Source organism: Solanum verrucosum, unplaced genomic scaffold, assembly GCF_900185275.1.
Source record: "Solanum verrucosum unplaced genomic scaffold, falcon-dt-bn FXZP01000278.1, whole genome shotgun sequence".
Taxonomy (NCBI): Eukaryota; Viridiplantae; Streptophyta; class Magnoliopsida; order Solanales; family Solanaceae; genus Solanum; species Solanum verrucosum.
In genome coordinates this window covers 5,805,827-5,831,780 of record NW_026020332.1, presented here as the reverse complement: position 1 = coordinate 5,831,780, position 25,954 = coordinate 5,805,827, and the positions used below count along the sequence as shown (strand labels likewise).

Genomic DNA, 25,954 nt, shown 5'->3' with positions numbered 1-25,954 from the left:
TCCAAAAATTCTAATTGAAATCAAATACATCTTGTAGAGTCCCCACTAGAATTGAACATGTCTTACAAGTTACATGGTCTCACAAATTTTTAATATCTTTAGTTGGGTTTCTTTTTGTTTTCTATTTAGTTTCTTTAGAATATATTCATCATAAATCCTATTGCTTAATCATTAAAGTATGAAATTTTACCTTTTTTATGAAATTTATATGAAAATTTATGCAATTTATGTCACTAAGTGGTGTTCAAAATTACTCGCATTACAGATACATTATGCAATTTTTTTATTTTTTTTTAACTGGTGTTTGATATTTATATTAAAAATCGATTAAATTTAAATTTATATTGAAAAGTTTCATATTAGAGATTAATTAGTCACTAACAAAGGTGACTCGTAGCCAGGGGCAGATCTATGGGTAAGGGAGAGGGTGCCACGGCACCCAGTGAACTCGGTTGAAACTTCGTATGTATATATATAATATATATTACATTTGCCACCCCCAGTAACAAGTACGTGCATGGTGCCAGTGGTGAGAGGTCATGTGTTCGGCTTCATTGTAAAATCGTATGCTGCATTTTCCGTTTCTTTTGCCAAAAAGGCTCCAACAAAGATTCGAATCCACAAAGCATTATTATTAGGAGTCCGGAACCAAAAGAGCAAAAAAAATTGCGAAAAGGGCACATCATATTTTTTTAAAACCAAAACGGCAAAATCGCTCCTGCTGGAGCGATTTTCCCCTGACACATATTAACGCCGTGCACTCCGTTAAAATAAAATCGCTGTCAGGGCAGCGATTTTTGTCCAAATTTATTTTTCTTTTTTTTCACTAAAATCGCTAGCACAACAACGATTTTTTAACTCTAATTTTTTTCCTCCACCTAATATCGCTACTATGGCAGCGATTTCATAAAAATAAAAAAAATTGGCAACTTTTTTGTAAAAACTTTTTTTTGGAAAATCGCTGCCCTGGCAACATTTTTCTTAATTTTTTTTTAAAGTTTTATGAAAGAACAATATTTTTTTAAAAAAATTGCTGACAGCGAGCCTGATTCCATCCAAAAATTTGGATTCGACGTAGAAATCATCAAAATGAGGCACGAACTTTAATCGGTGTCGAATTAGGCTGCCTTTTCAGCGATTTTTGTTAAAAAAATTATTTTTTAATAAAAACACTGCCTTATTTTCAAAACGAAAAACGATTTTAAAAAAATAAAAATTGAAGAGAAACGAATTTTAAAAAAAAAGAAAAAAATTTAACTAAAAAAACTGTCAAGGCAACAATTTTCAGCCATTTGACAACTTTTTTACAAAAATATATATATATCTTGAAATCGCTGACTTGGCAGCGATTTTTGTAGAAATATTCTTTTATTTTATTTTATTTTTTGAAATTTCTGTCAACTAGTCAACATCTGATGGTAAATTTCTTCTCTTTTTTTTTTAAATCGCTGCCCGTGCAGCGTTTCTGCGATTTTCGTTAATGTTTTTTTTTTAAACGTTATTATAAATTTTGTGGAAATTTTATCTTTTTCTAGAAATCGCTGCCTACGGTGGAATTTTTTTTATAAATATCGCTGCCAATTATATTTTTTTTAAATCGTATTAAATTTATTTTTTGTCACTAACTTACAGCGAAATTTCCTTCCAAATTTCTTGTTTTTTAATTGTTCAAACATTCACATGTCATATTTTTTTAAAAAAAAATCCAACTCAAATGCATGCCTAAAAAATAGAAAAAGTTCACGTGTTTCATTTAAAATTTTCATATAAATTGGTTGAAGTCTCCCTTCAAACTTCAAGTATAATTTTTCAACTCTCCTTTCAAACTTTTTCAAAAGTCTTCCTGTATAAGGTAAGTTTGGACTTATTTTATTTTTAATTAATTAATTTTTAACTTTTATATGGTATTGTGAATATATTCATCTTTAAATAATTATATTAACACTAACACTTATTTTTATATTTTGTATATAGATATGCATCCATCAAATATGTACGTACATCCTGGTCCAATGGAGTATGATGTATTAAAAATTCAAGTTCATCATCGTTTCGAAGGAATTTGGAATGGTAGCTTAAGGAAAGAGAATTCTTGCGTATATACGCGGCGCGGTGATGTTGAATTTTGGCAACATATAAAATATCATCCTCGCATTCGTCGGTATTTTAAAATTTGTAGATTTAAAGGAATTCTTGATGTAGGATGTGTGTCGTATGACAACGGATTAATTTTTGCTTTAATTGAAAGGTGGCGTCCAGAAACGCATACCTTTCACATGCGAACTGCTGAGGCTACCATAACTTTACAAGATATAGAAATTTTGTTCGGAATGGTAATAGATGGTAGTCCTATAATTTTAAATGGCGCTAATACTTTAGGAGTTTTTGGTAGACAAGAAATGATGTTTGAATTAACGGGATGGTCACCCGATAATGATTGTTTTTCTGGTGTTAGTAGATTGTTAACATATAAATTAATTGAGCATATTGAAGGTTTAGATGATATTACTGATCATTCAACTGAGCGTGAGGTGCAACAAAAGTTTAGATTATATTTATTATGGTTATGTGGTGGATCAATATTTCCAAATAAATCTAATAATAAACTTAATTTAGACCTTTTGATTGACATAAAAAATTTAAATGTAATGTCAACACAAAGATGGGGAGCAGCTGCATTATCATATTTGTATAATTGTTTATGTCGTGCATCAATGAAACAATCAAATGAAGTTTGTGGATTTCTCTCTTTAGTGCAGGTATACATTTTTTTAAATTATTTTTTATATACTAGTAATATGCACTTTTAATTTTAATTGTATTCTAAGAAATGTTGAATTTTATTTATTGTAGATTTGGGCATGGGAACGTATTATTCCCCTGCAACCATTACCGAAATCTCTAAGGACCAATCAACTTGAGGATTTAACTGCGCTTGCACGTAAATGGACGCAACGTAAAAATCATTAAAATGAGGCACGAATTGTAATCGGTGTGATTAGGGATGTACTAGATAATCTAATCGATGATCAGGTATTTAAATGTTATTAGTATTTTTAACTATTCATAGTTGTATCCCATTTTATTTAAATTTTTAACTACTCACACTTATATCTCACTATCCAAGAAAATCATGTGAATATAATGACATATACGTAGATTTTTGGTAGGTCCTCAAAATAAGATATTATATGACAAATAGTACAAAAAAAATATTTCATAAGATTGTTTTAGTTAGTGTACATATTTGTTTTTATTTTTTTGTCAAAAAAATTTAATAATTATCTTACTTACATTTTTTTTATAGTTTATTTGGCAACCTTATTCAGAAGATGTTATTAATGGATTGCCTGAGTGGTGTCGGTCAGGACAATCTGTCTGGATGGCACATGTGCCACTTATTGATGAAATTTATCATGAATGGCACATGATTGATCGTGTTGTGAGACAGTTTGGTTATTTACAACATATTCCTGAACTGTGTACCCAGTTTTTCGAACATCATTTTAAGCGTGATAAATGATCCAAAATAAAACAAGAGGATATAGATGCGTTTAACTACACACAATATTTATGGGAACAACGTCAAAATCGTATTTTTCGACCTCCATTTGTAAGTGATCAAGCAGATTACTTTCGTTGTTACATGAGGCATTCCCGCATGTTCATTGGAAATTCACAACATGTTGTACAGAAAGGGTATCAACACATGGCAGGAAGACATGAGGCATTAGTATGTATATTATGTAAATTTTAAATTATTATATTGATCTTGAACAATTTTTTTGTTATTAATATTTTTTTATTCATTATAGGCTAGGGGTCATGAAATGCAGTATCGTCGAGCTCGGATGATTGAAAACGATGAAAATCAATCTAATGAAATGAGACAATATGCGGAGGAAGTCACTTGTATTTCAATGGAGTCAATGAATGTGGCCTTCCAGGGAACGTGATTGAGTCAAACTCTCACATGTAACTAAAGCATATGCAAGTGGGAAAATATTTCTATTGACATCAATCCCAATCGCAATTAACAGTTTCATATCATACAAACCATAAAGATGTGTGCCGTCGATGGAAATGACCGGCCTACAACTTTTGAAACCATCAATGCTCTGTTTAAAAGCCCAAAAAAGAAATTTAAAGATTTGTTCACCTTGCATTGTTGTAGAATGATGCTCCCACTCAATAATAGTGCCTGGATTGAATAATTGTAGTGCAACCATGTATCGAGGTAATGCCTTAAATGAACTTACGAAATCACCATAAACCATTTGAAATGCTTTTCTCCGACCTTTTTGTGCTTTTTTATAACTAGGAGTATAGTGATGCTTTCCTTTGATGATTTCACGGATCATCTTAATATTTATGTCTGGATTTTGCATAACAAATGATATCAATGAAGTGGCAATCATGTTACTATTCAAATTGAAATGATCCTCCTTATAATTATCTGTAAGACAAGTATGCGGTTCAATCATTTTTCCTGCCTTCCATATATCATTTGAAATCTCTCTAAAGCGAATCATCCAATTACACCCCAACTCATGACGCTTGCAAATAACTCTCCAACTTTTACTCTTGGATTGATCACAAAGAAATTCTTTTTTTATTGCAAGACTATATGCTCTTACGGCAGATTTCATTTGCTTCTTATTCATAAATAGCATACCTAGTTGTATATACAAATTAGATTAATCAATAATAAATAAATAAATAACTATAAAATATTTAGTTTGCAACAATCGAACCTGATTGGATATATTTAGGATTGTTCGGATTCCAAAGTGTCGTTCGAATAGAACCATCATCTCTTGTATAGATAAAATCTTCTGCACTTTCTTCAGTGTGATCTAAGTATGGAATCACTGTAGAATGATGATTAATACTTTGATCTTCAACGGGTGCATTAGGTGCATCATCCACATCATCATCATCATCATCATCATCCTCATACATTTCATCATTGTCGGTTAATTCATGCTCCAAAGGTTCATCACTATGCAACTCACCAACTCGTTCTTCACCCATAATATTATTATTCACAATTTGTGTACAATAATTCACTGCATCTTGAAGTTGGTCACACCTATAAAATATAATAATATAAATATATTGCATATTAAAAAAAATTAATTCTAATAAATAAGAAAACATTACATTTTTTACCTATCAGTTGGTTCCGGTTGAAAAGAATTCAAGTGCATGGAAGCATTGCTAGGCTCTCTCATGTAATCTGCCACACTCCAATTCAAATAATGATCATGAATATATAAGACTATTTTTATTTATGATATCGCTACGTCAGAAGCGATATTTTTTTTAAAAAAAAAAGTTAGAGGGGAATTTGGCCGCCCTGACAGCGATTTCCTTTTTTTAAAAAAATTCTTCACTAAAATCGCTGCCAAGGTAGCGATTTCAAAAATTAGATGTTGACTAGTTGATAGAAATTTTAAAAAAAATAAATCAAAAGAATTTTTTTTAAAAAAAAAAATTTCCACAAAATTTATAATAACTGCAACAGCAGCAATTTAAAAACAAATAATTAATGCAAAAAAAATAAAATAAATTTGTTTTTATAATAACACTGTAATAGCAGTGATTTTAATTTTAATTTTTTTAAACAACAAAAATGCTGCACGGGCAGCGATTTAAAAAAAAATAAAAGAAATTTACCATCAGATGTTGACTAATTGACAGAAATTTCAAAAAATAAAATAAAATAAAAGAATATTTCTACAAAAATCGCTGCCTAAAAAAAAACTAGTTCCACCAAGGCAGCGATTTCAAGATATATATATTATTTTTTTTGTAAAAAATCTGTCAAATGGATGAAAATTGCTGCCTTGACAGCTTTTTAGTTAAATTTTTTTCTTCTTTTTTTAAATTCGTTTCTCTTCAATTTTTATTTTTTTAAAATCATTTTTCGTTTTGAAAACAAGGCAGTGTTTTTATTAAAAAATAATTTTTTTTATCAAAAATCGCTGAAAAGACAACTTAATTCGACACCGATTAAAGTTCGTGCCTCATTTTGATGATTTCTATGTCGAATCCAAATTTTTGGATGGAATCAGGCTCACTGTCAGCAATTTTTTTTTAAAAATATTGTTCTTTCATAAAACTTTAAAAAAAAATTAAGGAAAACGCTGTTAGGGCAGCGATTTTCCAAAAAAAGTTTTTACAAAAAAACTGCCAATTTTTTTTTTCTATGAAAACGCTGCCATAGCAGCGATATTAGGTGGAGGAAAAAAATTAGAGTTAAAAAATCACTGTTGTGCCAGCGATTTTAGTGAAAAAAAAAAGAAAAAAAAATTTAGACAAAAATCGCTACCCTGGCAGCGATTTTATTTTAACGGAGTACACGGCGTTAATATGTGTCAGAGGAAAATCGCTCCGGCAGGAGCTATTTTGCCGTTTTGATTTTAAAAAAATATGATGTGCCCTTTTGAAATTTTTGGCAATTTTTTTTGCCCTTTTGGCTCCGGACTCTTATTATTAGGCCATCTGATATCAACTGGTATCAAGTTGTACAAGTAATAAACTTGATTTTGGCTAAACATTTTTTTTGTTGTAATTTTTAGTGATTTTTTTTCTCCCTTTTCTATTCTAAGCATAAAATATATTACGTACTTTCTTTGTTTGAAATTTATGTGACATACTTTCTTTTTAGTCTATTCTCAAAAATGTTATCTTTTATTATTAAAAATAATTTAATTTTAAATTAATATTTTTACTTTAATTAAATAATTTATAGTCACACAAATATTTAAAATTTATTTTAAATGATAAATTTTGAAGGTTGTATTTAGGATGGGGGAGTAGTATTTTCCTTCTTTCAACTAATTCTTTCTAGCTCTTCTCTTTGCCCAAATTTCAGAAACTCGATAATGAGTTTCTCTTACTCTTTGTTTTACTATTTAAATCATTTGGATGCATATGAAAAAATAATTTGGATTATGAAAATTTAAATCTTTAGGTTTTAATTTATAAATAAAATACATGTTATAATGAATGATAACATAAAAATCATATCGAAATCACATTTGATTTTTGTTTGGCCTTTTTAGATTGTCAGTTGGTGTGAGCCGATACTTCATCTCTATTATTGAAATTATGTATGTGAAATTCTTCAACCTCTTTATATTAGTTTGTTACCTAGAACTTGAAGTATTTATAAATATAAATAATTATATCATCAGTAAGTGTTTTTAGAATAAGAAAACTTGCCGAGTGCAATTATAAATGAATGATATATTTATTGATTTATTTTATATTATACTAATATTATTGAGAAAAAAATATTCTTTGTACAAATTATCATAGTTTTTGTTTTGTTGAATTTATTTATCCTCATAGACTGAAGGGATGAATAACTGAACAAATTCGTCCCAAGTCGCTATTAACAAGGCAAAATAGGTTAGTATTTGATCGATTTGATGAACATAACGATATGGCACCCACAGTCTCGAAATCCTGGATCGTCTCTGCTCGTAGCTGATAGGATACAAAGTAAAATGACCGAAGGTATATTTATGCATTAGATCAAATTTAGGGTTGCGTATCGGTTGGTTCAGTTTGGTTCGATTTTAAAATTTATCTATTCGACTTATCGATTATCGGTTTGTAGACATGCTAAACCATTATAGAACCAGATATTGACTTATCGACTATTGATCATTATCGATTTGATTGTCGGTTTAAGATTTTACATAAAAAATAAATGATTGAAAACCACAGTGACAAACCAAATATTAGTAAGAATCCTTAAGTATATTATTTTATATTTAAGCTGATTCATTCTATTTGTCCATTTCTTGATAGACGGAGTTTACTAACTGGTAGACTGAATTTACTATTATTGTCAAATAATAATTATTTATTTATTATCCTAATATTTAAAACTTTTAAATTAATAAAAAAAATAAAGATATTACATGTTTACTTATTTATAGTAAGTAAGAACTCCAAAAAATATTTCTTATTTGAATTATATTAAAATCTAGACATTAAAACTTTCAAATCAATTACTACAATTTTATTAAATTACAATAATCTTATGGAAAATTACACAAGGAGAGCTTTAACTGTATCTGCATCAGAATGAAAATAAAAGGACATATCACACGTATCACATAAGGAGCGCTTTACTATATCTACATTAGAATGAAAATAAAAAGACATCACACGTTTAATGAGTAGGTTTTAATTTGATTTTTTAGTTTCATAACAAGGAAAAAAATAGGTCCTTCTATAATTATTGTTTCAAATGAAATTAAAATCATAAAATTTACTAGTAAAATTTTTTGAATCTCAAAATTCTGGGATCTAAAACAAACACTTTACTAATTTCAATACACCAACAACTTCACCATATATCTTCATGAATGCACACAACCAGGGACGGAGCTACAATCAAGCAAGGGTGATATTTCGTCGAAAAATTATAGCGTGTATATAAATAAAATATCCATAATTATTTTGGGATATTATTAACAAATGCACACACTTAGTCCCAACATGAGTTGACAGTATAATCATTTAAGTCCTTGTGTGGCCAGCGGTTTGATTCTCGTTGCTTCCATTTTTTAGCACAATTTTCTTCAAACCCAATTATGTTTTAGGACAAAAATTAAATGTTACTTTCTAAGAAAAGAAAATGTCTCAACAATTCACTTAATATGTCAAAAAAATGTCTCAACAATTCACTTAATATGTCAAAAAAATGTCTCAATAATTCACTTAATATGTTGATGTTCCAATGTGCACTTCGCACACCGCATGAGAAACAAAAAAACTATTTTACTACGTTACTACTATAAATTGATGTTTAAAAATATTAAGTATTGAATTTATTTTTAAAAAAAATTAATGCTAAGAATAAAATATGAAAAAAAATATTATTTTTTTCTAATATATAAAATGACAAGTAAAAAAAATCTATTTTAAAAATAATAAACCAATAAAAATGAATAGATGGAGTAATAAAGAGTAAAACTTATCCGCACCGGGTGTATACACCAATCCAATACATGCATGCCATGTGTTTAAATTTTATAGTTCATTTTACTTAACCTTAATTAATTAACATGTGTTTTACTTCATTAAATCACATAATAATGAAAATTACGTTAGTTTACTTTTACTTTGCATGCCATTTAATAATTAATATAAATATATTATCATAATATATATACTATTCATGTTCAAAATACTTCATTTTAATTAAAAATAATCTGATCGAGAAAATATAAAAGTAAACTCAAATGTTTAGTATCAATTATTTCTTCTATTCTAAATTTTATGATTCACTTTTCTTTTTAATCAATTTTATAAAGAATAACATATTTACATATTCAGTAACAATTTAAACTTTATGTCAAGTCAAACTATTTTTCTTAAAAAATATGCGATGCATCTTATTTCTAACACAATAAACCAAACAATATAATTAATCGAAAAATAATATCAGAAAAAACTAATCCAAAAATACTAACCTCGTCACAGTTGTCTTCAAACCAAACAGCATCTTATCTTATTATACTAGCAGTTGTACTTTCTTTTTTTTGATTTCTCACTCGGTGTTCGATATTCACATCAACTGCATTTAAATTTACACTGAAAAATCTCATATTAGAGTGAAAACGCTCCCTAATAAAGGCAATTTCGTATCATAGGGACTCAAACCCAAAACATCTTAATTAAAAATGAAGGAGTATTTATTACTACTTCACCACAACAATTGTTGTTGCAGTTGTGCTTTCTTTTGTATGGCACACCGCACATGTATATCCCTTTTGTGGAATTTATTTTATTCACCTTTTAGTTTCTCATTTGGTTGGTAAAATAGATCAATTTGAAGTCTATAAAACACAGAGTCTGTCAAAAGGAAAATGTCATCAATTCATGCTTCTTTTGAATCTTGAAAAACAATTTGGAAATAAATAATTAATATTAAAAATAAAGCATGAAAAATATGTTTGTGTTTTAATATGTTAAAATTGACTAGTAAAAATGAATGGCTGAATAAGTACTTTCTACATTACTCAATTGAGAGGCTAGTAATTTAGTTGAGACAAAATGCTTTATGTAATTAGTGTTAATGGTGTAAAACATGAAATGGTTTTTTTTTTTTCATTTATGTATACATCAAACCAAGTTAATTTGAAGAATATATTAGTCATTTATGTATCCTCAAGTATTTTATTTTTTACTTAACGTGATTCATTCTATTTGTCCACGATGAAGTTAATTGTATATAAAATTAATTGAGTTACACGCACATAAACTCAATCACCACAATTTATATATAAAACACAATATGTACGAAAATATGCATTATTATTTTCTTAAAATTTTATATGCTATTTCGTTCATTAATTGGTCGGTTCTGACAATTAGCTGTTGAAACTTTAAGTAAATGTTGAAAATATTTCAAATAATTTTTAAACAACAAATTTTCTGAGGTCATCGTAAAAGCCAACTTTTGTACAGATTTGATTTTACAAAACTAAAATCATTTTTTCTTTATCAAACAGCTTTAGTCTTCTTTGTTGTGATGATAAACGTTGCTGAAGATTTTTAAACCAAACAGTCTTTATAATCAATGTATAGAGGATTTTAGTAGCTTAGTTGGTTGGCTACCTCCTACCCGAACTCCCACCTAGTTGGTGAGGTTCGATTTCTCATATTATAATCCCCTACCCCAAATAAAAAATAATTACAAGATCAACATATAGGGTCTTATCACTCAATCAAATATCAGGATGAGAGCTTTTTCCTGAATTTAATGACCCGATAAATCACTGATCAAAGAGCAAACATTAACCTGACAGACCCAAAGGATTAGCACTTGATCGACAACGTATAGCTTCTGTGAAGAAAAGTTGTAGTTCTCGAGGCCCCAACTACAGCAGAGGCAGGTATTCATTCTCTAACAGAGAGGAGAACAAAATCAGGCTACATGGATAGCAATCAGCCAAGCCACCAGGCTTGAGAATACGGCGAAAGTCTTCTTTGATTAACAGTTAAACCTGTGCACAACTCTATATAATGAGCAACTCAAAAGCTCCTAGATTCATCTTAAACCTAAAGAAAAGCGCAACTTGCCAATCAAATGAGGCCAGGATTGAAGAGTTTTGGTGTAGTAAAAGGCATCTACTATATCCGTCCCAGGTAAATCCACCAGCAGTTGGCTAGCTACGAAATAGTTTTTTTTTTTTTTTAAACTGTCTAATCAGATGGCAAAGCTACCTATGAGTTTGATTATGCAACAAGTTTTAACGTTATATTTGACATTAATTTGAGCAAAGCTTAGAAGAAGGGATAAATTAAAGAGCTAAGGGTGAGTTCAGCCATCATCCTCATCTGCCTCATCATCATCGTCGTCGTCGTTATCCTGATAGAGAGGAATAAAAGACCCATTATATAAGATGTTATAACCAAACTTCAAATGTCAGCGCATTTTCAAATTATCAATTAAAAGCATGTATACCAAAAGGAATGAGATAAGCATTTAGGTAATTCATTTTCAATCTCAGATATATAAATTACATAAAGCCTTCAAGACAGATTTTGCAAATATTAGACGTAATTATAGATGTATTTCACTAATTTGACTGTTGTCTGGATAATATAACTCCTTTGTGTATGATACACATACATGACATGAGTGGCAACTTTCTAGCAATTCAGCACACCTAAAATTCATATTTCATCTACACATGACGGGAAGTAATGAGCTAGTTTCCGGTAAGGTAAAGTCACCTTTCCTCAGGAGAAGTCATACAAATAAACAATTAGGTATTGCAAATGCAATTTTGTAGCTTGGAGCCTTTTTACTTCTATGGAAGGTTGGACCACATATATGGGACTCCAAGACGTTTTTGTCCCAATTTACCCTGAAATCCCCTCCTTTCAAGTGGTGTCTAGTGGTAAAAGATGAATACATGTGTTTAAGAATAATGTCAATTCTCTGTCCTGGAAGCATAAGGCTATAAACTACACTTGAAAAGTGTAGATGTCTTCCCCTAATGCCTCAGCTTGCCCTCTTATTACCTGTTACCTATGTCCCACCACTTTCTTTGGTATGTGCTTGTGTTCCTTCCAAGGCTTTAATTAATCGCAGATTGAACGGTACTATGACCATCGATTACTAAAGCAATCCAAGACAGCTGAATTCACCACAGTGCATCAGTTTCTATTTACCATTACTAAAGTTGTGTGGTTCTGGCTGTAGCATCTTGAAGGGAACGGTTGTCATTGGAGTCAAGACACAAGAGTAGTTGTGAAAATCCAAGGCCTAAAGAAGCTCAGATCCAAATTGGCCAACTCAAACACTAAAATGTTTAGGGGATAATTATGCATCTCTAGATGTTTGTTTCATGACATTTGCACCATCTATTATGCGAATAAAGGTTTCTACTTTTAACAAGGAACAGTGAGATAGGAACGGACCAAAGGACAGCAATAACATCACAGTACATTTAAGTGATTTAACCATAAATAATCAGAAGATCCAATAGGTTGGTCAGAAAATCTTATAGCATAAAACCAGAAGGTCCAAATCAAGCAACTTCAAAAAAGAAGATGGTCTAATCTCATCAATATTTACCTCTTCATCTTCATCGTCCTCGTCCGTGTCCTCGTCTCCATCAGAATCTTCTTCATCAGCTTCCTACAAGCAAAGAACAAATTTCTCTTAGATTGAAGAAGGGAAGAAGAAAGGACAATACATCAGATAACCTTGAAAGAAAAGGTAAAATGTCACTACATTGTTAAAATATTTCAGCGGATTAGGCCATAAGTCCTCCTTAATTATCTCGCCCACCTGCAGTCACAGGGAAACATATTTAATATCTGAAAGAAACTGGATTTTTAAAAGCTTATGTTTGTTGCACTATACAGTGTATTCAGTTTCTGATAAGGAAATCAGAGAAAAGACAAAAGATAATTTATTTCATCAATAAATCGTTACATAAGTTGCCATATGATTATGAACTCATCAAATGATTAGCAATGAATGCAACAAAATAAATAATTTCAAGCAGTCCGATACAACAATTACCTCATCACTAAGCCCATCCGCAATGTCTTTCAGCTGAGTCTCAGAAAACCAACTAAAAAAGCTGCATCCATCAGCATATGGTTATTGATGATATAATATACGGTTAGTAAAAGATCTCAGATACTTCTTCTCACCATATCAATAGAAATTAGACACATGCTAACGTTTTAGAAATTTAAACAAGCAATGTATGGAACAATTATCAATACATAAAAATAATTTTTTAAAAAATAAAAAATTATCAATACATAAGATTTTCCTTCCTTGGTCAGATTTTCATTTTCCTTCCAAATCTTTTCTTGAATAATCTTTGTAACTACTCAAGACTTTGTTGTCAAAATCAGGGAGCTTCCTACCTCAAAGCATGGAATTAACAATCCCAGAAGGTCAGTTATATACTCGAGAAAGTGAATAACAATTACCTGTCTTCTGATGCTGGCCGCTTGTTCCCTTTCATCTCAGGATTACCACCATAAGCCGCACCCTTCAAATTACAGTTATTCATCAAGTTTCCATGGAAAAGGGGTCTCAAGGAAGAAGAAAAGGAGGCTTCTAACACATAACAAGTTACACAGAGGTAGCCATTACCATGCCTTCCTTCCACTTAATAGCTGTACCAGTTATCTTTGTTGATCCTTCATCAAGGAATGTATATGTCTTGACCAGTTTTGTATCTTCAAAATAAGGATTTGGTTTGAATATCTGCAGGTTGAAAGAAAAAAAAAATAGAAAGTCAGCAGCAGCAACTTGTTGCAAACACTGTGAGATGATATAAGCTGTTGATGCATATTTAGTACAGCCTTCAAGTAAGGAGGAGTGTTTTCAAAAACAAAGAACTTACAAAAGTAAGGGAATAGCCGGATGTCACGTCCTTGAAATCCTCCACATCAAGAGAATCTAAGTACTTGAAGATCTAAATCAAAGGAAGAACATTGTTAAGAAAAGAAGATACCATCCTCACATAATATATCTAAGAACAATTTAAACAACAGGCACTATAATAAGGCTATATCACAAAACATTTAAGACATTCCGAAGGAAGTCCTCTAACACAAGTGAAGTTGAATAACATGTCACACCTTCTGATCTTCCACATTCAAAAGCTCACCAAGTGCAGGGTGACTCAAGAACTGCATAGACAAAAGTTAATTACAGATAAAAATTGTCATTATCACTCAATTTTCCACTACAGGGATGCTAATTGAAATCCGGAAAGATATTGACTGGACTTACGGCAGTCACCCAAAAGTCAGGAATTGATTTGATGAGCTCATTTCGTTTCTCGTAAACAGGCCTCCTTATCTCATTATACTTCTGTTCAATTTCCAATACCTCCTCACTAGCTTGTTCATTCACCTGCACAATGCAAATAAAAAATGGAAGGTCATAAAAAGATATTAACAGCATTTGCTAAACAAATTTAGATGCAATTGAGAACATCAAATTGATAGGTACTTGAACCAGTTTTGTTGAGACAGTAACTTTTTTATACTATTATGTTGAGCACACAAGGGAAGCAGAATCTCAAAGAAGGTGTATGGGTATAGAGCTAAAAAGAACTGGATAAAACTATACTTCAAGTGAATTGTCAGGGAATGAACTAAGTTCTTACCCCAGAGGCCCAGACCCAATTAAAGTGAACAGCTATGGCTGCTTATTATCGTTAGTAAGTGTTTTCCAGTTAGGCCACCTTATGGACATGATAACACATTTTGCAGTGATCCATAAAGCACAAAAATATGTACTTGCCAAAAGAGATGTGTATATGTACTCAGAAGTTTGGCACATGTCAATCAGTCAATGACGTGAGCATTGGATACTTCAAAAGAACTTTTTCATTGGAAGGTCGGGATCAAAAAAACCACAGCCAAATGCTGGAATATAACATGTAAATTACACCAACTATTATGCCTCAATCCCAAGAAATTGGGGTCAGCTTTATGAATCTTCATTGTCCATATTGCTTCATCTGAGCTCATATCAGTCCAATATTATATAAATTAGAATTACACATAAAAAAGCAAACAGTAGAAGTTCTCTAAATTCATCTACCATACAAATCTTTGATAGAACTAGAAGACTCATAAAAAACATTGGACTTGAAGCAAACATACTAAATAATATACCAGAAAAGATCTCATTAAATATACCAAAAAAAATATACAATAACTATCTCAATTTGCAATTATACACACCACAAAGTTGGGCACGTGTTAAATGGATCACAGAATAGGGCCAAGTCAAAGTATGCTAATATGTCAGACACACGAAACAAAATCTTATATGATTTTAGTTCCAGACTTGCATCAATCAACTAAGTCTCAAATCTCAATCCTAAATTTAAACTAATTGATCTCAAGAATTATGTCAATGTCCAATAGGAAAATAAAGCATAACTGCTAGCCTTCAGGAATTTCTCAGTTATCCCATATAAAAGAGGGAAATGAATCAATGAAGCATCCCATTCATCAATTATCAACAATCATGTCCATAAGCTCTAAACTGAACTGATTTAGATAGAAAAGAATCAGACCACTTATCAGTTATTAGCAATCATAGTTCATTACATGATTTATTACCATCATAAGTCTTCACACTTTTCCTATAGAAATTTTCCAAACACTACGCTGTTCTTTTCCATATCAAAGTAGGTTACGACTTGAGCTGCCGGACTGGCTACAGTAATTGGCACAAATGAATTGGTCTTGCTAATTGTTAATGGGTCAAACTTGCTCGCTTTTCGCACCTTTAATTCACTAGATGGATTCCCTCTTCTTTCTGAAAAGACGTTACTTTCTATTTCGTTTTCTTATAGACTTATTGTGCAATTCATCTATCCGTGATCCAACATTCAATGTTTATTTCGAAGTCACTTAATACTTTGTGATGGTTTCCAGAAATCCAAATAGCCAAAATTTAATATGGAAGTTTCATTCAAACTCTAAGAATATAAAGTGCACTGTAAATTAGAGGATCCCTTTGAGTGTGGCCAACAGTGGTTTAGCTGAATATTGAAGCTAGCAAGCCATAATGAGTGATATCTGACAGATTTCTATGAGATGATGGGATTATGAGTTATTGAAGAGGAGACAAGAAAATTTGGTAAGGAATAAAAGAATAAATGACGAGAGAGAAATTTAGGGGAGAAGGAGATATAAATACATGGAGAATCAGATAGTGTTAGTAACGCATTGGTTGGCGGTATGGATTGTAGTCTTTTTATGTCGTTTAGGGTAAAGTTATCTCATGAGCTAGCTTTTGGGGTTGAGTTACGCCCAAGGTCCATCTTTTGAACTGATAGTAATCTCTAGCAAGAGACTGACAATTTATTATACTCCTTTTTATACTACCACCATCAATAATGACACGTCATAATTAAATCAGGACTCAGGAGCGCTAGCAGCAGAGATTATGTGCCTAAGTGCCTTAATGTTTTGGAAAGGATCCCCTTTTGCTGGTGAAGTGTGTAAAATCTAGCCATATTTAAAGGCTGCCATTTGGTTTAAGAAAACCAACTTCAAAGATCTAGAACTAAACATCAGCCCTTCTTTTGTTCCATTTAATCCATCACGTCACCTTAAGAAGTTAACAAGTGTACCCTAGCAATAAAACGCTTCTTGTCTTCTCCCTTTGTGACTTACACTAAATATATTTTCGACGCTAAGAAAAAACAAAAGGACAATTGTTCAACTAATCATTTCCAATTACAGAGGAATTTAATACGCCCTCCATCCCAAAATAAGTGTCGCTTTTCCCTTTTAGAGAGTCAATTGGATTAACTTTTTAAGCTAAAGTGGACTAGATCAACTCAATATCATAAAATTAAAATTTAGATACTCAAAAACTATATGGGAAGTACTATAAGTTGCAATTCTTGTCATGTCAATATGATCAAAACACACATTTTAAAAAAATTGATCAAAGTTCACATACTTTGAATCTTGAGAAGCAAAAAAGCAACAACCAATTTAGGACGAAAGGAGTAACAAACTTCAAATTTTATCTTATTTTTTGTTGATAACCATGGTATTCAAGCCATCTTCCACGCATCTCGACCAATTCCAAGGGATACCTGCTACTGTTGTGGCTATTCTTTTCTCTATTGTTTTTAACATGACTTATTCACTACTGAATTTTCTTTTCATTACCTAGTTAGAACTGTTTTACTTGAGCCTAGAGTCTTTCGAGAAGAGCCTCTCTGCCTTCACAAGATCCCCACTTGCGGGATTACACTAGGTATGTTGTTGTTGTTGTACCTGCTACATCCCACGTACTAGGTAATTCTGTCCATCAACAAACTTCAAATTTTCTCCCTTCTTTACACTTTAAGCTGTACTCACTCTACAACATCTCCAACAAAACTTAAGCTAATCGTAAATCCCAAAAAAAAAAATGATCCTCTAATACAGCACACAAACTTCAGATTTTCTCCCTTCTTTACACTTAAATCTGTCTACTCACTCTACAACATCTCCAACAAAATCTAACCTAATCGTCAATCCCAAAAGATAACAGAATGATCCTTTAATACAGCACACAAACTTCAGATGTTTCTCCCATGTTTACACTTAAAGCTGTCTACTCACTCTACAACATCTCCAACAAAATCTAGCCTAATCGTAAATCCCAAAAAACGAATGATCCTCTAATATAGCACACAAAGTTAAGTTAAAAAGCAATGAACAATCAATCGATCAATCAATCAAGTGGCCAATCTGTTTTATTAAAGCAGAAACCTAAAACAAAATCTTTTCTTTCTCTAAAACAAGTGAAATGGCATCGAAAACATAAATTTCAACAGTTCTCATAATGCAGAATCATATCAAAAGGGGTTGAAAAACTACTAAAACTCCACAATCAAACACTAATAGAAAAATCTCAAAATTTTAAACAAAAAACACAACATGCATTACAAAAAGTGTTAAAGATTAAACCTTTTCAAGTTCATCTTGAACTTCCTGAAGCTTCTCAATGGAGGAAACACCACCAGTATCAATTTGTTGGGCGTTTTCCTCAACTGCTGTCTTCAATTTCTTGGAATTGTCAATCACCATTTTTTTCAGAAACCCTAGAAGGAATCTGCTTAAACCCTAATGCTGAAGAAGAAAGAAGCGTGATTTTCTGTGTTTGCTCCAATCAATTTATTTGTAAACAGACCAAACTATACAAAAAATTTAATTTCTTTTTTTCCTCTTAAAGTCTTACAACATTCTCTGTCATCCTCGTATGTTAATTTCACCTGTTAATGTGTAACTGCCACGTCATAATAGTTCCAAATTAAGACACTGTTCATCAATATGACTAATTTTGTAAAAATGGTGTACTTTTATTTATTGTCAATTTGACTAATTTTGTAAAACTGGTACTCTTATTTATTGTCCATTTGACCAATTTTGTAGAATTGAGTTAAGCTAAATGACTTAATAATTTATTTTTTCTAAAATACATTTTAAAAATGAGTACTATCAATTGTAGTAACTTTTTCTGAATATCATATGACAAAAATTATATTATAATCAAAATTCATTACGAAAGTGGATCAATTGAAATAGTGTGGTAGGCATACTAGTGAACATTTTGGAGCAATAAACGCGTCATTGTATGGTTATTATAGAAATAGAGGTATTACTATAGCATTTTTATAAAAATCTTTAAGTTGAATTTTTGAGTTTAAATACTTTAGGACAACGAAAAAATCTTGATGAATTAGATGCTACCAGGAGCGTATCTAGGTGGGGATCACCAGATTCACGTGCTCTTCCTAAATTGTATATATCAGTGTTATATAAATACTTAAATATAGATGTCTCGAAGTGTAATTATAGTTGAACCTATAGCTGATCAATTAGGGCAAATTTATATCTTAGATCCATTTTTTTTCGGGAAAAGGGACAAATATACCCCCGAACTATCGTAAATGGTATGCAGATACCCTCCGTCATGCTTTTGGAATATTGGTGCCCCTGTTGTCTAAAAACTAGGGGATATGTGCTCTAGTTTTTGAACGGCATGGACACTAATGTCCCAAAAGTATGACGAAGGATATATGCATATTATATACGATAATTTGGAGGTATATTTATCCTTTTTTACTTTTTTTATAATAATTATCTTCTTTCAAAATTCTGAATACGCCTCTGGATGCTATTTACTAGTTTTCTTTAGTTAAGTTATTTTGTTGTTTCTAGTTTGGACTTGCTAGAAAGGTCCATAATTTTTGGCCTGACCAAGTCTGCTTTTCTGTTTAAAAAATGTGTTACAAGTCCTGCCGTGCAAGTTTCTGCTATTCTTTTTCAGTGAGGATGGCATGATATTTGCCTCAATTTAGGTTAGTTTGTTACATTCTTATGTACAACACGCAAATCCTTAAACAACACTGCCCATTAGTGCCATATCACTTGTCCTCCGTCGTCCTGAATTAAGATATTTTGATCACTTACAAAATGAACAGAAAATATTATTTTCATATTAGTTTTTGTGTGTATAAAAATGAATATACCTGAAAATTCAATTACTGGTAAAAACTTCACCACTATGAAGATGTGTCACCCATGTCAAAGCTATCATATTCACACGTGATTTTAGGTATGACACATGTTATTATTGTAGTCTAATTACCAATAAAATAAGTAAAAGCGAGAAAACACTTTTTCTTTTTAGTTTGTTAACAAAAGGGACATATTTTATATTTAGAAATAATTTAATTATATTTTTAATGAAAAATTTATAGCCACGATTTTTTTATAATTTATTTAGATCACAAATTCAACAAAAAACTTTTTAAAACTTTTCACTCTATCAAACACTCTTAAATGTAGCATCCCTGATGGACCATACAATTTCGGCCTAAGCGAATTACATGATATCCATAAAAATCAAGGTCTAGTGTCTTTAACCCATAAGGCCCATGGTTGGATTTAAAATAGGAAACTAAGCAAATACCCCATAAAATCAAAATAATTACAAATGTATAACCCTTTATATTTATATCCCACTAAATAATTACACTATATATCCCTAACTAATTTTGCTTATCTGATATACTAAATCATTATCACATATTATATTGTTATCATTAAAGTACATAATTTCGCTTAATTGATACTAAATCAGTATATATTGTATTGGTATCATTAAGGTTTCTTGTTCAGTCAATGATATTATATGAGTATATATATATATATACTCTTATAGTATCAGTGACTAATGAGTAATTTCTGAACAAGAAACCTTAATGATATATGTATATATATATAGGGTTGAACCTGCGTCTCATGTTGGGAGTCTGTTTGGCATATATTTGGATTTAATGTTATTATGATATATTGACTCATAAAATCTTTATTTCTTTTTGCCTTAGGTGTAAAGTTTCTTTCAGAATGATATTCTGGTTCTTGTTCTTCCTTTAAGGTGTTTGATCCTTCCCCTTTAACAAAGTTTCCTTGGGGTCCTCCAGTATCACCTTTGTTCATATTTTATCCCAAATAAAAACAATCTTACAAACCTTGCCAAAGGAAAACCTTATTTTTCACAATTTAACTATAAAAGTGGATTTTGACAAATAAAATTAGCGGAAGAATCTATCCCATTAACAACGTTTAGTATGCCTAATGGACACTACGAATGGTTAGTAATGCCTTTCAGATTAAAAAATGCCCCTCAAATCTTTCAAAGAAAGATGGACAAAATATTTTTCGAAAAGGAATTTTTAATCGTTTATATAGATGATATATTAATATGTTCTAACACATATCAAAAACATTTAACTCACCTGAAAGAATTTTCAGAAATATGTTTGAAAAATGGAATTATCCTAAGCCAAAAAAAGACGGAAATAAACAAAAATGAAATAGAATTCTTAGGAATGATTCCAAATCCAAAACATTAAAGGAAAAAATCCTTGACATTGAGCTTCACAGACTGGAAGCAACTGAAGAAACGTGGAAACTTGCTTGCAAATTTCTAGATCATAAACATTCAGCACATGATGAATCTGAATAGAGTCTTAATTGAGAACAAACACCTGTAAAAGCAACAATGTAGATAGTAAAAATAAAAAATAAAAAAATAAAAAATAAAAAAATAAAAAATAAAAAAATAAAAAATAAAAAAAATAATATATATATATATATATATATATAATGAGCAATTTCTGAACAAGAAACCTCAATGATATCACAACAATATACATATATTATTATAGTATCATTGACTAATGAGTAATTTCTGAACTAGAAACCATAATGATACCAATACAGTGTATATATATACTGATTTAGTAACAGCTAAGTGAAATTATCAGCTTTAATGATACCAATACAGTATATTATACTGATTTAGTATATGAGGGTAAGGGCTGTAATTATTTATGAGAGAATGAGTATTTTAGAAATTACTTTGGATTTGAATATGAACTTGTAATTATTTTAGGTTTTATGGCTCATTTATGTAGTTTTTCCATTAAAATATGGTTTGACTTGTACCTATGTTGTTTTATAACTATATAAAATATTATATATACTACTACATATGTTAGTACATATTATTGTTTTCATACACTATTTTTAAAGAAGGGATTGCAGAGCTAGACTGATTGTGAAAACAATAAATAATGGCCTTTGAAATTTCACTGTCCTAAATAGTGAATACTCGATCGGCATTATTACTAATATTAGTTGTTGTTTTTTTTAATTTAAATTTTTATTTCATATTTCATCTATTCAAAGGTCTGAATCACGTAAAATTATTTTATTGAAATCGTTTCCTTAATGATTCATACAAAACCTCAAAATTATATTGCATATAAATCAAAATGTTATCTTGTATCTAAGAATATAGAAATGTTTAGACCAATGTACTAAGAAAAAAAATGTTAAACTAGTATGGATCGCTATTATATCATTTTATTAAAAATCCTAACAAAAAAATCCTGATCAGAGATATATATTTGAAAACTGTGATGAATTTATGTGAGCTATTAAAGCTAGCTTTTGACATGTGAAATTTAGCAGGTAACAAGATTAATTTATTTTTATTATCATAATATAGCATTATATGTACACCTTAATTAATTTTACGAGCTATTGATAACTTTCCATCAACAAATGCAAAATAGAAATGCAAATTTCTTTTTTTTTTAAAAAAAAAAAAACATAAAGTACTGGCTAGAATTTAGTGTAGACCTAATTAAAAATAGTAGCATGAGACTGTAACCACGTTGTTAGTCTCTCCCTAATATTGATAAATTCCAACTTTGATCCTTATAATATATTGCTAACCATATACAACATTTAATTAAGTGAAATACACACTTTCAGTTCATCCTCTTCTCAAATTAAATGAATTATTAATCATGACATTATTTAATTGCCTATATGTTACCTTAAATAATTTATAGTGCTATGAGGGTTAACATAATTCTTAAAATAGCCCGAATGAAATATATTTCTCAAGTAAATGGACAAAAAATCATAGTACTCGTTATTCAATTAAAAATTGCATGTGCTTAATTTATATATTATAAGAACCAAAATAAGAAATTATAAATAATTAAAGAGCAAAATTGCTCCTATTTCTAACTTAGTTAATGGTGAACAACTACAGAATATAGCAAATATCAATTTATATTCGATGTATATAGCTACATTTTTTGGATATACTTACATATTAATTAGCAAACTTAATTAACCATGAATTGTCAATTTTTTTTTAAAAAAATTATATGTATTTAAATAATTATTAAATAGGAAAGATATCACTACACACCTAACAAATGCAATATGCACGTTTTATGGTGTTATGTTCCCCAAACTTACCTTATTCAATATTTTTCTCTTTCAATATACATGTATCAATGTCTCTTTTTACTATTTTCCTCCCAATTTTCTTCTAATTCAAGATCATTTGCATGATTGTAGGAACGATTTTTGTGATTCATCTTCATTGCTATTTTCTAATTGCATTTTTTCTCGTTTATATGAAATTTATATTTGTATACATGTATATGCTTCTCGATTTTCGTGGGTTTTGTTTGAAGAAGTTATTTTCACCAGCATTCAAATATACAATTTCGTTGGATACATAAATACATTACATAGGTTTGAATGTATACGTATACAACACATCTATTTTTAAAAAAATTCACTTTGATACAAATGAGGTAATACATGAATACATTTCGTTCTCTTGATACACACATATAATTGTAATTGAATGTTGAACACAATGGAATACATATACATTTGAATACTTGTTATTTTTTTGTGGATTGTCCAATTGGAAATACAAGTGCATTTGGATACATAAATACATTACATAGATTTGAATGTATACGTATACAACACATCTATTTTTTTTATAGAGTGAAATGCATATACATTTGGGTAATTATATTGTAGTATAGTTCATTGTCATTTTTTTTTTCTAGATTGTCCAATTGTATTGATCTATTAACACAATTGTATTGAGCAATCTTAGGGATACAATTATGCTTGTCATGGAGTTTGCGTATTTGAAATCGAAACAAACAAGATTCATTCACAATTACAATAAATCAATTTATATAAAGAAATTTATGTGAAATACCTCTATGCTTGAACAAGAACAATAACGACAATGAAACTTTTGTACGATGTATCCAATTTTTTTAAAATTAATTGAAATCCAAAAGTATATGCATTGACTAGGTAATCAAATACATGAATACATTTTATTCTCTTGATTACACATATAATTGTATTTGAATGTTGAACACAGTGGAATACATATACATTTGAATACTTGTTATTTTTTCATGGATTGTCCAATTGAAAATACAAGTGTATTTGGATACATAAATGCATTACATAGATTTGAATGTATACGTATACAACACATCTATTTTTTTATAGAGTGAAATACATATACATTAGGATAATCATATTGTAGTATAGTTCATTGTCATTTTTTTCTAGATTGTCCAATTGTATTGATATATCAACACTGTTGTATTGAGCGCAATCTTAGGGATACAGTTATGCTTGTCATGGAGTTCGCGTATTTGAAATCGAAACAAACAAGATTCATTCACAATTACAATAAATCAATTTAACTAAAGAAATTTATGTGAAATACCTTTACACTTGAACAAGAATAATAGCGACAATGAAAATTTGAATACAATGTATCCAAAAAAATTAAAAAAGTAATTGGAATCCAAGAGTATATACGCATTGACTATGTAATCATTAGTTGTTAATGTAATAATGAGAAGTTGAGAATTTCATGACATAATTAAAGGGATTCAGTTACCTTATTTAATGCACTATAATTCTAATTGTATCACTGTATAATTAAAAAAAAAAACAAATACAGCTAGATATTCATATAAAATGTAGTCATTTTTAGTAAATAACATACTTATAGCTATTAAACTTCAATAACCCTATAAATGTAATCATTTATGTAAGTTGCTCTTGTTTATTTAAACATTTTTCGGAGTAGGAGTAGTAATGAAACTTTAATATAGAAATAGCGTTTATTAATTACTTTTCAATTCAATTTCTGAAAAGTTAATAATCACCTAATTTTAAATTTCATAAGCGTAATCTTATAATACTACATTTCGTAGTTTCACTTATAAAAATTATAGGACAATGTCTACTTTTTAAATAAGGGACTAAAAGGTGGATATTTTTTTGTGAAAAGACCGAGAGGCTAAAAATAATTCTCATTTATTTGGTGTTGATTATTAACCAGGTTTTAATGAAAAACTCAGATCTTCTGCCCACTCACAAAATGAATAAAAGAGAATATAAAATTATTTTCTTATTTATAAATGACCTACAAAACTAATTTCTCCCATTGAAAAAAGCTAACTTGATGTCTTATAATATGCGTAACTATAAGAAAATTATTGATGAATGTCTATAATTAGAGTTATAAAATAAGAGAAAAAATATGATTAGAAAGGTAGGATTTTTAGTGTGGTTATGACACAAATATCTTGGTGAGGGGTTTGTAGGGATCCTAAAACCTGTTTGGGACATGTGACTGTGGTAGACAAAATCATAGAATTATTTATTTGTGTGTGCATTGTTTCGAAATAAATAAATCTTTTACCTAAATAACATAAGTAGTACACCACTTAATTATCTTGTCGTTCATGGAGGACGAAATTGCATGTGACATGAACCTTGCTAGTACCATCTCGTGCTTATGTCGTAAACTAGGAGGAATGCCCATTTTACCGCGCGATCGGAATATATTTGATCAAAATTTTACAATCTATGTATTTTGATACCTTTTTTTTTTGTCAAAAAGGGTTTTTGAGGAGTAGTGATTTTGTTCGACTAATCAATTTAGAATACATTTTTGACAATATTAAAACAGTAATTTATGTTTGATCAATATTTTGCAAAATGTTTTGGAGAAAAAGTTGCCTTTTTCTATTTACATCCTTTTTAAACAAATTCAAAATTTAAAGTTTATGATTTATTTTTTTTAAAAGACCATAGTCTTGTGTGTTTTTTATAAAAGAAAAGCAAAAAATAAGTTAATTAGGGTGTCCTCTGGGATTTGAACCCCTTGTAAAGAAGGGCAACAAAACATAGTCGAGTTTCACTTTCTCTACTAAACCAACAAACCATTTTCATTCTAAACAATAACTCAATATAATTATAAGATTTGAAAAAAAGTTAGTAAATTTTTCTGGAACCCTCTAAATACGTTAAATCTATCTAATGTTGTAAATGTTGGATTTTAACAAGGTGCGAATGTGAAATAAGAATAAATGAGAAAATGAGAAATGTAGGAAAATCAATTTGGAGGGAAAATGAAAAGTCATTTCAAATGAAAAGTCTTTGAAAATGAAAAGTCATTTCTCTCATATTGGTAGAAGAAATAAAAAGA

At 29.9% G+C, this 25,954-nt stretch overlaps 3 protein-coding genes and 1 pseudogene across 3 annotated transcripts in view; 3 read left to right on the top strand and 1 right to left on the bottom strand.

The window, feature by feature from the left end:
- The window catches only part of LOC125836181 (binding partner of ACD11 1-like), a 167,264-nt gene that overhangs the window by 119,903 nt on the left and 21,407 nt on the right, over positions 1 to 25,954 (top strand). The window lies entirely within an intron of this gene.
- Positions 2,277 to 2,970, top strand: LOC125836185 (protein MAIN-LIKE 2-like). Its single transcript, XM_049515290.1, has 2 exons — positions 2,277 to 2,759; positions 2,854 to 2,970. The coding sequence occupies exons 1-2, from the start codon at positions 2,277 to 2,279 to the stop codon at positions 2,968 to 2,970; spliced, it is 600 nt and encodes a 199-aa protein (XP_049371247.1).
- LOC125836188 (uncharacterized) lies at positions 3,383 to 3,956 on the top strand (annotated as a pseudogene).
- On the bottom strand, positions 11,351 to 18,245 carry LOC125836720 (NAP1-related protein 2-like). The gene is made up of 10 exons (XM_049515935.1): positions 18,001 to 18,245; positions 14,300 to 14,422; positions 14,146 to 14,196; positions 13,908 to 13,979; positions 13,655 to 13,768; positions 13,489 to 13,550; positions 13,067 to 13,127; positions 12,773 to 12,829; positions 12,554 to 12,676; positions 11,351 to 11,398 (listed from the first exon to the last, which is right to left on the bottom strand). Exons 1-10 carry the CDS (start codon positions 18,118 to 18,120, stop codon positions 11,351 to 11,353), a joined length of 831 nt encoding a protein of 276 aa, XP_049371892.1. The 5' UTR covers positions 18,121 to 18,245.